The sequence below is a fragment of the Erinaceus europaeus genome, chromosome 12 (assembly GCF_950295315.1).
Source record: "Erinaceus europaeus chromosome 12, mEriEur2.1, whole genome shotgun sequence".
Classification (NCBI taxonomy): Eukaryota; Metazoa; Chordata; class Mammalia; order Eulipotyphla; family Erinaceidae; genus Erinaceus; species Erinaceus europaeus.
In genome coordinates, this window is record NC_080173.1 from 54,355,618 (window position 1) to 54,371,415 (window position 15,798).

Here is a 15,798-nt window from a genome sequence, read left to right on the forward strand (position 1 = left end):
TATGAATCCACTGCTCCTGGAGGCTATTTTTTCCTCTTTGTTGCCCTTGTTGTTTATCAGCATCATCATTATTATTGTTGTTGTTGTTGCTGTCGTTATCAGATAGGACAGAGAGAAATGGAGAGGGGGGGGAAACAGAGGGGAAGAAAAAGACGACACCTGCAGACCTGCTTCTCCGCCTGTGAAGTAACCCCCTGCAAGTGGGGGACTCGAAGCAGAATCCCTGTGCCAGTCCTTGTGCTTTGCGCCATAGGCGCTTAATCCACTGTGCTACTGGCCAACCCCCCTGTTTTTTTAATAATCATCTTTATTTATTGGATAGAGACAGCCAGAGATTGAGAGGGAACAGGGTCATGGGGGAGAGACATCTGCAACACTGCTTCGTCACTCACAAAGCTTTCCCCCTGCAGATGGGGACCAGGGATGCTCAAATCCAGATTCTTGCGCATTGTAATGCGCATTCAGCCAGGTGTGCTACCACCTGGTTCCTTCATTTTTATTTCTTTATTAACGAGAGAGGAGAGAATGAAGGAGATAAAACCAGAATTTTTGCTTTTTTGATCTATTGTTTATCACAATCTATTTGAATATTACTGTGATAACATTATTCAGTTTATTTATTTTTAATTAAATTACTTAAAAAGGGCGAGAGAGAAAATCAGCATCACTCTAGCACATCAGATCGAACTCAGAACTTCTTGCTTGAGAGTTGGTTGCCTTGTCCACTGACCACCTCCCAGGCCACTATACTTGTCTGTTTATCAAGAATTTTGGGGGCCAGATGGTGGTGCACCTGGTTGAACACACGTTTTATAATGCACAAGGACCCAGGTTCAAGCCCCTGGCCCCTACCTGCAAGGGGGAAAACTTTGCGAGTGATGAAGCAGGACTGCGGGTGTCTCTGTCTCTCTATCACCCCCTTCCCTCTCGATTTCTAGCAGTCTATCCAATAAATAAAGATAATACAAAGAAGAAGAAGAAGTTTTCTAGTGAATAGTTCCCTCTGAAAGGCCAGAGAGGTGGATTACCAGATAGAGTACAGGACTTGCATGTGTGAGGTGCTTGATTTAGTACCTTATACTCTACATGTGCTAGAGTGGGTATTCTGGTCTCTCTCATTAGATAAAATCTTTTTTAAAGTAGGAGCTGCTTTGTCATATATGTGACCCAGGTTCAAGTCCAGTCCCCACTACAAGGAAGGAAGCTTCAGTGCTGTGGTCTCTCTCACTTTCTACCTCTCTGCCTTCTTTTAAAAAAGAGGGGAGGAGGGAGACATCATAGTGATTATGTGAAGAACTTGCATGCCTGAGGCTCAGGTATCAGGTTCAATCCTCAATACCACCATAATCCAAAACTGTTTAGTGCTCTGGTAATAACAACAATGTAAATAAAGAAATAAATGATAAAAGAACTTAAAAAGAGGAACTGAGAGATGCCTCATCTGGTAGAATGAATACCTTAACAGGTATAGGCCCTTCCACTGCATAGGAAAACCATAGATGGCACCATAGCAGCTGTATGATGGTGTAGCAGTGCTTTGATAGTTCCCTCTCTCCTCTCTCTCTCCCTTTTCCTTTTCCTATTTAATTAATTAATTAACTAATTAATTAATTTCCTCCAGGGTTATTGCTGGGGCTCACTGTCTGCATTATGAATCCACTGCTCCTGGAGGTTATTTTTTTCCCTTTTGTTGCCCTTGTTGTTGTTGTTGGATAGGACAGAGAAAAATGGAGAGAGGATGGGAAGACAGAGAGGGGGAGAGGAAGATAGACACCTGCAGACCCGCTTTACTGCTTGTAAAGCGACCCCCTTGCAGGTGGGGAGCCGGGGGCTAGAACTGGTTCCTTACGCCGGTCCTTACACTCTGCACCATGTGCGCTTAACCTGCTTTGCTACTGCCTGGCCCCCTATTTTTATTTATTTATTATTGGATAGAGACAAAAAGAAATTGAGAGAGAGGGAGAGACAGCTGCAGCCCTTTTCTCTCTTTTTTAAAAAGATATTTATTTTTAATGAAAGAGAGATAACAGAGAGAAAGATACACAGAGAAAGCTACCAGAGCATGGCTCAACTCTGGCTTATGGTGGTGCTGGGGACTGAACCTGGGACTTTGAAGCCTCAGGCTTGAAAGTCTTTTGCATAAACATTATGCTGTCTCCCCAGCACCCCTTCCCTCCTCTCTACAATAAAAAGTGAAAAAAAATTTAACCTGAGGAGGCTGCTTACTGGTGGTATTGCAGATATGCAAAGTTCTGACTTGATTCTCCAGTGCTGTCAGAAAAGAAAGTTCTCTCCTTTTCTTAGCAAAAAGCAAAACACAGGACCAATCTTATGGCATGTAGTTCAAGCTCAGTAGGGACTAGTAGAGCATGACCTAGTTCAGAATAGTGGTTAAAAGGTCATAACTGTTAAAAAAAAAAAAAAAAGAAGAAAAGAAGAGAAAAGAAAAAAGAATAGAAAAAGAAAAGTAAATATATATTGATTTTTTTTTTTTTTAAACAGTATTTACCAGCTCTGGCTTATGGTGGTGTGGGTGATTGAACCTGGGTCTTGGGAGCCTCAGGCATGAGAATCTCTTTGCATAACCATTAAGCTATCTATTCCTGCCCAGAAAAATTGATTTCTTATCAAGAAGCTATAGAACTAGAGCAGAGTGGTAATACACCTGGTTGAGCACACATGTTGCAATACCCAAGGCCCCGGGTTCAAGCCCCCAGACCCAGTTTATAGGGAGGAAGCTTCATGGGCAGTGAAACAGTGCTTGTAGGTATCTCTCTCCCCCTCTATCTGTACCTTCTCTCTTAATTTTCTTCTCATTATCCAAAGTAAATTATTTTTTTAAAGCTATAGAACTAAAAGTATTCATACAAGATCTGGTCTTCTATAGTTTTAGTTTTAGGTCTTGAGACTGTGCACTTAAACCAGATAAGTAATATTGCATGTGCTGACTTTTCGCTCAGAGACAGAGAGAAGGCTTTTTAGCTATTTTAGACAATATTGTAGTAGATAGCCTTTTGTGGATGTATTTTGGTGTCTTTCTAGAAAAATATGTAAGATAAACTCATAATAGTAGAATTGCTAGATTAATAGATCAGCTATCTTTTTTTTTTTTTTTTAAAGATTTTATTTATTTATCAGTGAGAAAGATAGGAAGAGAGAGAGAAAGAACCAGATATCAGTCTGGTACATGTGCTGCCAGGGATTGAACTCAAGACCTCATGCTTGAGAGGCCAATGCCACCTCCCGGCCCACTCAGCCTTCATTTTTCAAAAGATTTTATTTATTCAAGAAGAAGAAGAAGGAGAGAGAAAGAACCAGACATCAGTCTGGTACATGTGCTGCCAGGGATTGAACTCAAGACCTCAGGCTTGAGAGTCCAATGCTTTTTCCACTACGCCACCTCCCGGACCACTCAGCTATCATTTTTTAAAAGATTTTATTTATGGGAGTCGGGCTGTAGCGCAGCGGGTTAAGCGCAGGTGGCGCAAAGCACAAGGATGGGCATAAGGATCCCAGTTTGAACCCCGGCTCCCCACCTGCAGGGGAATCGCTTCACAGGCGGTGAAGCAGGTCTGTAGGTGTCTATCTTTCTCTCCTCCTCTCTGTCTTCCCCTCCTCTCTCCATTTCTCTCTGTCCTATCCAACAACGACGACAACAACAATAATAACTACAACAATAAAAAAACAAGGGCAACAAAAGGGAATAAATAAATAAAATAAATATTTAAAAAAAAATATTTTACTTATTTATTCAAGAAGAAGGAGAGAGAAAGAACCAGACATCACTCTGGTACATGTGCTGTCAAGGATTGAACTCAGGACCTCATGCTTGAGAATCTAATGCTTTATACACTGCACCACCTCCTGGACCACAGCTGTCATTTTTTAAATGTTTTTGTTTATTTGTTACTAGATAGAGACAGAAATTGAGAGGGGAGGGGGAGATAGTGAGGGAAAGAGACAAAGACACCTGCAGACCTGCTTCATCACTTGTGAAGCTTTCTCCCTTCAGGTGGGGACCAGGGGATTGAACCTGGGTCCTTGTGTACTGTGATGTATGCTCAAGCAGGTGCTTTACTGCCTTGCCTCCCAGCTATCATTTTTTGTAAACTTAATGTAGAATTAATAGATCCATCTTACTTTTTTTTTTTAATTCTAAAACAAGTTACTGCAAACTTAAATCAGAATTATATTGTATGTGTGAGCAAGAGACCACAGCACTGTTCCATCATTTATTGTATTGTCTTTTTAAAAATGGATTTCCATTTATTTATTTATTTATTGTTGGATAGAGACAGAAAGAAATTGGAGGGGAAGGGAAGATAGAAAGGAAAAGAGACATAGAGACCTCTGTAGCTCTACTTCACCACTCATGAAGCTTTCCCCCTGCAGGTGGGCACCAGAGGCTTGAACCTGTGTCCTTGTGCACTGTAATTTGTGCACTTGACCAGGTGCGCTACCGCTTGGCCCCATTTACCCCTTATTTTATTTTACTTTATTTTATTTTATTTTTAAAATTTTTTTACATTTATTTATTTTCCCTTTTGTTGCCCTTGTTGTTTATCGTTGTTGTTGTTATTGCTGTCATCGTTGTTGGATAGGTCAGAGAGAAATGGAGAGAGGAGGGGAAGACAGAGAGGGGGAGAGAAAGACACCTGCGGACCTGCTTCACCACCTGTGAAGCGACGCCCCTGCAGGTGGGGAGCTGGGGGCTCGAACCGGGATCCTTATGCCGATCTTTGTGCTTTGCGCCACCTGCGCTTAACCCGCTGAGCTACGCCCGACTCCCTCCCCCTTATTTTAAAGAGAGAAAAAGGATAAGAGAGCCAAAAGGAAAGACACCACAGCATCTGTTACACATGGTGTTCCCTTGTGGTGATGAGAGACTCAAACTCGGGTCCTCACATATGGTAAAGTATGTACGCTATGAGGTGAGCTATCTTCTAGTCCCTGATAATAATTCTTTTTAAATTTTTTTAAAAATATTTATTTTATTTATTTATTCCCTTTTGTTGCCCTTGTTGTTTTATTGTTGTAGTTATTATTGTTGTTGTCATTGTTGGATAGGACAGAGAGAAATGGAGAGAGGAGGGGAAGACAGAGAGGAGGAGAGAAAGATAGACACCTGCAGACCTGCTTGTGAAGCGACTCCCCTGCAGGTGGGGAGCCGGGGTAAAATTTTTTTAAAAAATATTTTCTTTATTAATGAGAAAGATAGGAGGAGAAAGAAAGAATCAGACATCACTCTGGCACATGTGCTGCTGGGGATTGACATCAGGACCTCATGCTTGAGAGTCCAATGCTTTATCCACTGCACCACCTCCTGGACCACATAATAATTCTATTTTACTTTACACATAACATATGGCAGACTTATGTAATTTATGTAGATATTTTAGGTGCATATCTAAAAAGACTATTTTTTTTTCACTTCAATTTATTGATGAGAAGAGAGAGAGAACCAAAATACCAATCTATCCTCTATCACATGAAATGGCAGGAATCAGTGAGGGAGGAATATTACCTACGACCTTACAGCCTCAGGTATGAGAACCTTTTTTGCATAATCATAATGCTATCTGCCTGCCCCCCTACTACATTTTCTCTCCAAACTTTATTTAAGGAAAAGAGATTATGCACAGACACAGGTTTTATTTATTGAAAATCAAATAGTTCATGTGCTGGCACATGAGATCATTGGGAATGTGTTTTATCACTGAAGTTTTGAAATTGAAATAATTTGGATTTCCAGAATTTTATTTGTGAATGAGTTTTATTTTGGGGGGCCAGGTGGTGGCACACCTGGTTGAGCACATATGATATAATGTGCAAGGACCTGGCTCAAGCCCTCGGTCCCTACCTGCAGGGGTAAAACTTCACAAGTGGTGAAGCTGTGCTGCAGTTATCTCTCTGTCACTTTTCTGCCCCTTCCTCTCATTTCTGGCTGTCCCAATCAAATGAAAGGTAATAAAATTTTTATTTATTTATTTATTTTTCCTTTTGTTGCCCTTGTTGTTTAACATTGTTGTGGTTATTGATGTCGTCGTTGGTGGATAGAACAGAGAGAAATGGAGAAAGGAGGGGAAGACGGGGAAAGATAGACACTTGCAGACCTGCTTCACCACTTGTGAAGCGACTCCCCTGCAGGAGCCGGGGGCTCAAACCCAGATCCTTATGCCGGTCCCTGCGCTTTGTGCCATGTGTGCTTAACCAGCTGCACCACCGCCCGACTCCTGATAATGAAAATATTTTAAAAATTATTTTTACCAGTGCACTGCTTAGTTCTGGCTTATAATGGTGCTGGGGTTTCAATCTTGGACTTGAAATTCTTTTTGTATAGCCAATATAACTCTAACACACTTAATTGGTGAATTCAATCTGTGATCAGACTCATAACTGATAAAAATAATATACCAAAACCCCAGAGTTGTAGTAGAGAATATACATATATTTTTAATTATTACCTTTTTTGGATACAGTCAGAAATTTAGAGGGAAAGGGGGAGATACAGAGGGAGAGAGACAGAGAGACCCCTGCAGTACTGTTTCACCACTCATGAAGCTTTCCCCCTGTAGGTGGGGACCAGGAGACTTGAACCCTTGTCCTTGTGCACTGAAATGTGTGTACTCAACCAGATATGCCACCGCCTGGCTCCTTATATTCCCTTTCTATAGAAAACTTGCTTTAGAGGGGACCTGGAGGTGGTGCACCGAGTTAAATGCACATAGTACAAAGTGCAAGGATCCACATAAGGATCACAGTTCAAGCCCCCAGCGACTCACCTGCAGGGGAGTCACTTCACAAGCAGTGAAGCAGGTCTGCAAGTCTCTCTCTCTCTCTCTCTTCTTCTTCTCCCCCTTTCTATCTTACCCATCTCTTTCAATTTCTCTCTGTTCTATCAAAAAAAGGGGGGGGGGGCACAGGAGTAGTTGATTCGTAGTGCCAGCACCAAGCCCCAGTGATAATCATGGAGGCAAAAAGAGAAAACTTCCTTTTTGTTATGTTCATTCATACCTACTCTTGGAATTCTTTCTTTTTTAGAATTCTTTTTAAAATGCTCTTATCTTGAGATTAAGTTTTTCTGTCTTTTAACAGGACATCTTACAGGAAAACATGAGAGACATTTCTCCATCTCAGGATGCCCACTTTATCATAACCTCTCAGCTGATGAATGCAAGGTAACTGTATTTTCATTTATTCAAAATACATATTGGTTGCCTTACCATTTTTCAGGCACTCTGCTAATAAACACTGGGGATACACTATGAACAAAATAGACAAAGTAGAGGAGACATTATAGAAAACAAGTGGTGATTATTAATAAACTAGTTAAACAGAAGTATAGCTTGCAATGAGTGCTTTGAAAATTAGCAAGGTCACTATCTGTGGACTATTTGGAACACTAGTGCATTGATATTTTCCATTGAAAATTGACACCAGACTAATAGAAACATTTTCCACTGAGGCATGTGCGATCGAAATATGTATGTTTTGGGTTCTGCTTTTTGAAACTATTTTACTGTAGACACACTTTTAAAATAATTTTTCTTTCTGTTTGTTCAGAATACTTTTCCTTTTTTGTAATTCTTAGTCATACCTACTCTTAGAGTTCTAAGTTCTTGAAAAATATAGCACCTTGGCAGAGGTGGTCACAAAACTTTGGTGGTAGGGTAGTTGTAGTGTGGAACTATACTCCTGTAATCTTATAATCTTGTAAACTATTGTTAAGTAATAGAGAAAGAGAGAGGGAGAATGAACTCATGTTTTTAAGAGTTAAGTTTAATCAAGTTCCTACTTTGTATGTTTTCATATGGATTGTTGCTCTTAAGGATGAAATTTTAAAAAGTTAACTATGGGGAAGCAGGAGTTTATAATGTTATTAATTAAATGTACTGCTCATGTAGTATTTGGACAGGTTATCCAAAATGGCTAGATTAAAGTACTAATGGTTGTGTTCATGCTTGTTGCTTTCCTAACAAGGCCAGGATCATGTTTTTTTTTTTTTTCCAAAGGATTTGAAGTATTTAACTTTAGACACTGAAAGTTTTATATGCATTCTTTTTAGTCTATTAAGGGATTAATGATTTACAGTCAACAGTAAAATACAATAGTTTGTACATGCATAACAGTTCAATACCCACTAGGTCTTCTGCCATCGTGTTCCAGGACCTGAACCCTCCCCACCCACCCCAGAGTCTTTTACTTTGTTGTAGTACACCATCTCCAGTCCAAGTTCTGCTTAGTGTTTTTCCTTCTGATCTTTGTCAACTTCCACCTATGAGTGAGATCATCCTTCTGTTTCTGACTTATCTCACTTAACATGATTCCTTCCAGCACCAGAGGATCATAAAATTGTTCCTCACATAAAATTGTGAGTCAATTTCATTCTCAGGAAAATTAGATTATCCAGTTAATTCTTCCCAATTCAGGAATCTGTACTCTTAATTACAGGTAGACTACAGTGAAGGGTTTGCTTATGTGTTTAGTCTTTCAGTGAAGTAGTATATTTTCAGTGCTTATGTGAATTTTAAAGTCCCAAGACTCTTCCTTCATTCCAAGCTTCTTCTTATAAGCAAGGCAGTTCTTTCTTTTCTTTTCTTTCTTTCTTTCTTTTTTTTTTTTTTTTTAACCAGAGCACTGCTCAACTCTGGTTTATGGAGCTGCAGAGGATTGAAGCTGGGACTCTGGAGCCTCAGGCATGAGTCTCTTTGCATAATCATTATGTGATTTATCCCTACCCCTGCAAGGCAGTTTTTTTCTTGCTCTTGTAAACAAAGTATGTAGTCAGTCTTATTATTAGCTTCACATTAACCTGAGTCAAGATCTTTATCAGATGCTAACAAGACTTAAGGAACTTTTTTCTCTGAAAAATAATTGTGCTTTCTCTAAAAAAAAAGAGTAAAGATTTATTTTATGTTTGTGAGAGAGGAGAGAGAGATCTGGAGTGCACATCTGGTACATGTGATGCTGGGGATCAAACTTGGGACCTCATGCTTGACAGTCCAGTGTTTTGTCTATTATTACCCCACCTCCTGAGCCATTGAATATCTCTGTCTTTCTCTCCCCTTCCCCTCTTTTGGAGAGTTATCATCTACTTGTTTTTAAATACAATCTGTGGTTTCGTGCTCTTTTACCTAAAATCTTCCTAAGGTTTAATTTCTACAATTGTTGGTTTGTAGCAACATGAACATATTACTTTCAGCAAATGATTTTAAAGGAAAAAGAAAGATTTCAGTTTGGGGAAGAAAAGTCTGAAAAAAAAAAAGGTATTTCTCTCTTACATCTTCTTTTTTCACAAGAGGAAACAGACTCGTTGTTATCCATCTTCTGTTTTTATCAAGATTTATTATTTAAAATTGATAGAGGGGGAATGTGATAGAGAACCAGAGCATCACTTGTGCTGGACTCAAACACAGGATTTCATGCACTAAAATACCTCTTAGGCAGCATATTATCTAGTTTTACTATTGAGACATGTGCTTGGAGAATTAGGAGAACTTCTAAATAATGATATATTTTTACTAGATTTAGAATTGAAAATGGTCCCATGAAGCTGAACATTACCCTCACCCTCCACCCAGGGTTTTTACTTTGGTGCCCTACTACAAAATTAGTCAGCTTCATGGGAGGGAGAGGGATGGGACACAGTCTTTTGGTGGTGGGAATGGTGTTTATAAAAAAAAAAAATTGAAATGGTAATATTAAACTAATTCTTTGCTTTACAACCAACTTTAAGTTTCAAAGTACTTTTATGTGTAAGATTATTCTATTTTCCAGCAAACATTTGCAATCAGTGATGTTACTTTTTTTATTCAGTCATATATTTTTATTTATTTATTTTCCCTTTTGTTGCCCTTAATTTTTTATTGTTGTAGTTGTTGTTGATGTCGTTGTTGTTGGATAGGACAGAGAGAATTGGAGAGAGCAGGGGAAGACAGCGGGAGAAAAACATAAATACCTGCAGACCTGCTTCACCTCCTGTGAAGCGACTCCCCTGCAGGTGGGGAGCCGGGGGCTCGAACCAGGATCCTTACACTGGTCCTTGCATTTCATGCCCCGTGTGCTTAACCCGCTGCGCTACCGTCCAACTCTCCCATATATTTCTTTTTTAAAGGTTTTGCTTGTTTATGGGGTAGAGGGACAAGAGAAAGAACTAGAGTGTCACTGGCACATGTAATGCTAGGGATCAAACTCAGGGCTTCATGCTTGAGTCTAGTGACTTAGATATCTGCTGTCTCTTGGGCCACTCTGTTATAGAATTTTGTAATTGTATGTCCTTAACAGTGTTACATGGATTTGAGAATTATGTGAATTAAGAGACTGCATTCATTGAGGTTACATTTTTCTCTAAAAAGAAAGGCAAAATTATCATACAGTAAGAATTTTTGCACACTTGATTATTACATAATGCTACCTAGATTAAAAAACCAGACTTTTATGAGTTGGGCGGTAGCATAGCAGGTTAAAGCGCAAGGACCGGCATAAGAATCCCAGTTCGAGCCCCCAGCTCCCCATCTGCAAGGGAGCCGCTTCACAAGAGGTGAAGCTCGTCTGCAGGTGTCTGTCTTTCTCTCCCCCTCTCTGTCTTCCCCTCTCCATTTCTTTCTGTCCTATCCAACAATGATCATCAACAACAATAATAATAACTACAACAATAAAACAAGGGCAACAAAAGGGAATAAATACATAAATATTTTTAAAAAAGAAAAACAAGACTTTTGAGGCTGGGTGGTGGCGCACCTGGTTGAACACACATGTTATAATGCACAGGGACCCAGGTTTGAGCCCCTGGTGCCCACCTACAGGGGGAAAGCTTTGCAAGTGGTGAAGCAGTGCTGTATGTGTCTCTCTGCCTCTCTTCCTCTCTACCTCCCTTTCACCTCTTGATTTCTGACTGTCTCTATCCAGTAATAAAGGTAATTAAAAATAAAAGAAAATAATTTAAAAAGAAAAAACAAGATTTTTGTGTGGTGATAACTGATGTGTGGAACAACAACAAAAAAGTAAAGATATAGAGATTGACTTGATGATGGGAAACAGCACTGCTTTTGCTTGGGTAGTTAAGAAAACCTTTCGTGGGAGTCCGGCGGTAGCGTAGCGGGTTAACTGTATGTGGCGCAAAGCACAAGAACCTGTATAAGGATCCCAGTTCCAGCCCCCGGCTCCCCACCTGCAGAGGGGTTGCTTCACAAGCAGTGAAGCAGGTCTGCAGGTGTCTATCTTTCTCTCCCCCTCTCTGTCTTCTGTTCCTCTCTCGATTTCTCTCTGTCCTACCCAGCAATGAGGACAACAAGAATAACTACAGCAATAAAACAACAAGGGCAACAAAAGGGAATAAATAAATATTTAAATTTAAAAAAGACCTTTCCTGGGGAGTCGGGCTGTAGCTCAGCGGGTTAAGCGCAGGTGGCGCAAAGCACAAGGACTGGCATAAGGATCCCGGTTCGAGCCCCAGCTCCCCACCTGCAGGGGAGTCACTTCACAGGCGGTGAAGCAGGTCTGCAGGTGTCTGTCTTTCTCTCCTCCTCTCTGTCTTCCCCTCCTCTCTCCATTTCTCTCTGTCCTATCCAACAACGACGACAACAACAATAATAACTACAACAATAAAACAACAAAGGCAACAAAAGGGAATAAATAAAATAAATAAAAAAAAATTAAAAAAAAAAGACCTTTCCTGAGGAAGAATTGGCATTTGCTTTGAATCATGGCTTATGACAAAGAAACAGTTTTGTCAAGATCTAGAAGAGAGCTGGCAAAAAAAAAAAAAAAAAAAAAATCTCTTGGATAGTGTGCTGCTTTGTCAAATATGTGACCCAAGTTGAAGTCTGGCCCCTACTGAATTGAAGGAAGCTTTGATGATATGGTCTCTTTCACTCCCTGCCTCTCTTGTCTTCTCTGACTATTATCTTTAAAAAAAAAAAAAAGTCTAAAAGAGACATTGAAGTAGAAGGAGGAACAAGTTTGGAGGTAGTACAATCTGGGGATTAAACATTGAATTTAAGGACCAAAAGTAGTTCATAAGTTTGTTTGTTTGTTTATTTATTACTAGAGCACTGCTCAGCTCTGGTATATGGTGGTAAGGGAGATTTAACCTGGAATTTTTAAAGCGTCAGGCATGGGAGTCTCTTTGTATAGCCATTATGCTGTCTTTGCCTACCCCATAAGTATTTTGAAATATCAGAACTTTCTAGTATGTGGAAGAGTGGACTGGAGGATCCAAGAGTTGACAACATACAGCGTAGCCTAGATGGAACCCCTCTTCAAAGTTCAAGTAATAGATGCTGATTTGGATTAGTGTATTATCTGTGACGATAAGAATTGCTTTGGCACTGGATATAATTTAGAGGCAGCAGCCTAAAACATGTTGATGGCAGCCCAGGAGGTGGCACAGTGAAAAAAAAAACAAGCATGTGATGGACTCAGTATAAGTTGTGAGAAAAAGAGAAGACTCAAGGGTATCTTTTATCTGATCAGTTATCTAGAAGATGTTTCTATTGATGTAGGGAAGGCTTTAGTTTTAGTATTGAACTTGAATAGGCTGTTGAATTTTAGTCCTGAGTTTCTAGAAGGTAAAATTCAAGTTTTGAAGAGCTAGTGGAATTTATCTATGGTCTACAGAGCTATCTCCCTATAGACTTGTTCTCAGGTTTCTAGCCTTTTTTCTATATTTCCTTCTGCTGCTCTTGTACTTCCTTAACACTGCTCCTTAGCCTTGTTCAATGGGCTAAGAACAGGCTCAGTCATCAAACTTAGTTAAAATCTCAGCTTTACCACCATTTAGCTCTCAGTTATGTGACTTCTCTGATTCTCAGTTAGTGACTGAGAAAACAGAATGTGAAACTTACTTTATTTCTTACAGAGATTGCAGTTATAAATGTGAAGACCTTTTGAAAGTAAAAGGACAATATAAATTCACAGGACTACAATTGCATTCTTATGCTTTGAGTAAACATAGTCTTAGAAGCAGGTGGATTTATTGACATTGTTGATGGTTGCAGGTGAGAGCACAGAGCCGGGATAAGCAGATAGAAGAAAGGATGCTGTCCCACAGGCAAGATGACAACAACAGGCATGCAACCAGGCACCAGGTATGGGCTTTGTAAAGCTCTGGCCATTCACAGTTTGAGAGCTGAGTCTTGAATCTTCATTGCCCAGTAACTGTCTTTAGGCGTATCCATATATCAATATCTTATTTCTGCTTGTATAGCTAAGTAACTGGTCTTCTAGTCATATAATCAGAGTAATTTTTGTTTTCTAAATAGTAAATTTTCATCAGGTACTTTTGCTTAATAAATGAAGAAATCATGCTATCAGTAATAATAATAAAAGAGAATCCTCATTATTTGGAACATCATACTTCCTGTGTGACTTTCTCATTTTGTATCTACTTTTTAAAGCATTCAGTTTACCTTCAAACCCTTCCACTCTGCTGATATATTTCCAAGGTCACCAGTGGCTTTCTTAGCATTTGACACTTGTTGATATGTCATTTTTCTTCTACCTCATTCTTCCGTGGTGTTCAAGATCTGCTTTAGCTGATTCTTCTGCCTCTCTGAACAGTCATGCCCCTTGATTACACTTCATTCCTTATCCTGCCCTGAATGCCTTTGGACTTTACTCTTGCTCTTTTTCTGCTTATAGCACTATACCTACACCAAGAAGAGATCATATTTATCCTTCAGGACCTTGTGCCACTCTAAGTTGTAGGAAGTCTCCCCAAATCATCTACCATTAAAGAATCTCTTCTGCATATTCCCATTGTAACATTCTCAGAAATATCAGTTTAGTCTTGCCATGAATTAGTTTATGATACTGGTGCTTTTGTTTTTGTGGCCAGATTATAGATGGTTAACAGAGGATACATGGTGATAAGGGAGAAATTTGCTTTTGGAGCCAAATAAATCAAGATCTGAATATTGTGATTCTGTTAGTCTAACTGTGTGTGATCTTGTGTAGGTCAGTTAACCTTCCTAAGGTTTACTTCCTTGTTAGTAAAAAGTAGTGAAGAGCTGCTGCAAAGATAGCATATCATTATGCAAAAAAAAAAAAAAAAATTTCATGCTCAAGGCTGAGATCCTATGTTCAATTTCAAGCACCACCATAAGCCATGAGCAGTATGCTGGTGAAAATTAAGTAAATAAATCCTTTCTGTTAGATATTAGCTAAATCATGCATATAAAGCACCTCTTCCTAGTACTTGGCAATTATTAAGAACTCTAGAACAGTAACTTTTTTTAAAAAAAAAATTATTTATTCCCTTCTGTTGTCCTTGTTTTATTGTTGTAGTTATTATTGTTGTCATTGATGTTGTTGTTGTTGGATAGGACAGAGAGAGATGGAGAGAGGAGGGGAAGACAGAGAGGGGGAGAGAAAGATAGACACCTGCAGACTTGCTTCACCGCCTATGAAGTGACTCCCCTGCTGGCGAGTAGCCGGGGTCCCGAACCAGGATCCTTGCATCCGTCCTTGTGCTTTGTGCCACGTGCGCTTAACCCGCTGCGCTACCACCCGACTCCCGAGCAGTAACTTTTTAAATTTTGGGTAGACAGTGAAATTGAGAGGGAATAAGGAGATAGGGAGAGAAAGACACCTGCAGTACTGTTTCATAAAGTTTCCCTCCTGCAGGTGGGGGCTGAGGGCTTGAAGCTGGGCCCTTGTGCACTGTAAATTGTGCACTTAAGCAGGTGTGCCTCTGTCTGGCTCCTAGAGCAGTAGCTTTTTACTCCTCGTTCTTGCTCAGTTTCTAAATTGGTATCTATTTTTGTGTGCCGTGGATCAGACCAGTAATTGAAAGAAGCAAGCTTTCAGTAAGTCCATACTGAATAGAATTGGCATTTTATTTTTTTGTCATTGCTAGAGCTTCTGTGCTTCCGTGTGACTTTTCCAGGTAGTGTCAGAGAGACAAAGACTGAGAGGGGAGAGACACACCACTCACTAATGCTTCCTTCAGTGCCTCAATACCTTCATTTGGTATACTGGGGGCTTGATCTTGAGTTGCACTTATGGTAGAAAAGCAGAAGCCCTTCCAGATGAGCTATCTCACTGGCATATTTTAATAATAGTTTCTTTTTTCTTTTCAGTTTTTTTTTAATATTTTATGTATTTATTTTCTCTTTTGTTGTCCTTGTTGTTTTTCGTTGTTGTTGTAGTTATTATTGTTATTGATGTTGTCGTTGTTAGATAGGACAGAGAGAAATGGAGAGAGGAGGGGAAGACAGAGAGGGGCAGAGAAAGATAGACACCTGCAGACCTGCTTCACCGCTTGTGAAGCAACTCCCCTGCAGGTGGGGAGCCGGGGCTCGAACCAGGACCCTTATGCCGACCTTGTGCTTTGTGCCACCTGCGCTTAACCCGCTGAGCTACAGCCCGACTCCCTTCTTTTCAGTTTTTAATGTGTTTTGTGTTTTTTATTTATTATTGGATAGAGAACAGAATTTGAGAGCGGAGGGGGAGATAGAGAGGTAGAGAGATGGAGAAACACTTGCAGCCCTGCTTCACCACTTCTGAAGCTTTCCCCTTGCAAGTGGGGCCCAGGGGGCTTGAACCTGGGTCCATGTACACTGTAATGTGTGCGTTCAGCCAGGTGTGCCACCGCCTGGCCCCTTACTGTTTTTTTCTAAAATCAGTGCATACGTGATTTCACTTTTTCATTCATATAGGAGATTGACGTGTGAGCAATGAGGTTGTATGTGCATAAAGGCTAGACTCAACAAATTAATTAAATGCTATAAATAAGTATTTAAATAAATAAATAAATGAAATAAGTCAGGAGAGACACCACAGTCCCAGAGCTTCCTG

At 40.0% G+C, this 15,798-nt stretch overlaps 1 protein-coding gene across 7 annotated transcripts in view; it reads left to right on the forward strand.

Moving 5' to 3' along the window:
- Positions 1-15,798, forward strand: part of KAT7 (lysine acetyltransferase 7) — a 54,944-nt gene that overhangs the window by 14,994 nt on the left and 24,152 nt on the right. For 5 of the 7 annotated variants that reach the window (XM_060203673.1, XM_060203672.1, XM_016189340.2 and 2 more), the window contains 2 exons: positions 7,096-7,178; positions 12,999-13,088. In XM_060203673.1, coding sequence (XP_060059656.1) covers positions 7,096-7,178; positions 12,999-13,088 — 173 coding nt within the window. The remainder of the gene's footprint in view (positions 1-7,095; positions 7,179-12,998; positions 13,089-15,798) is intronic. The other 2 variants (XM_007525620.2, XM_016189341.2) reach the window with 1 other exon arrangement.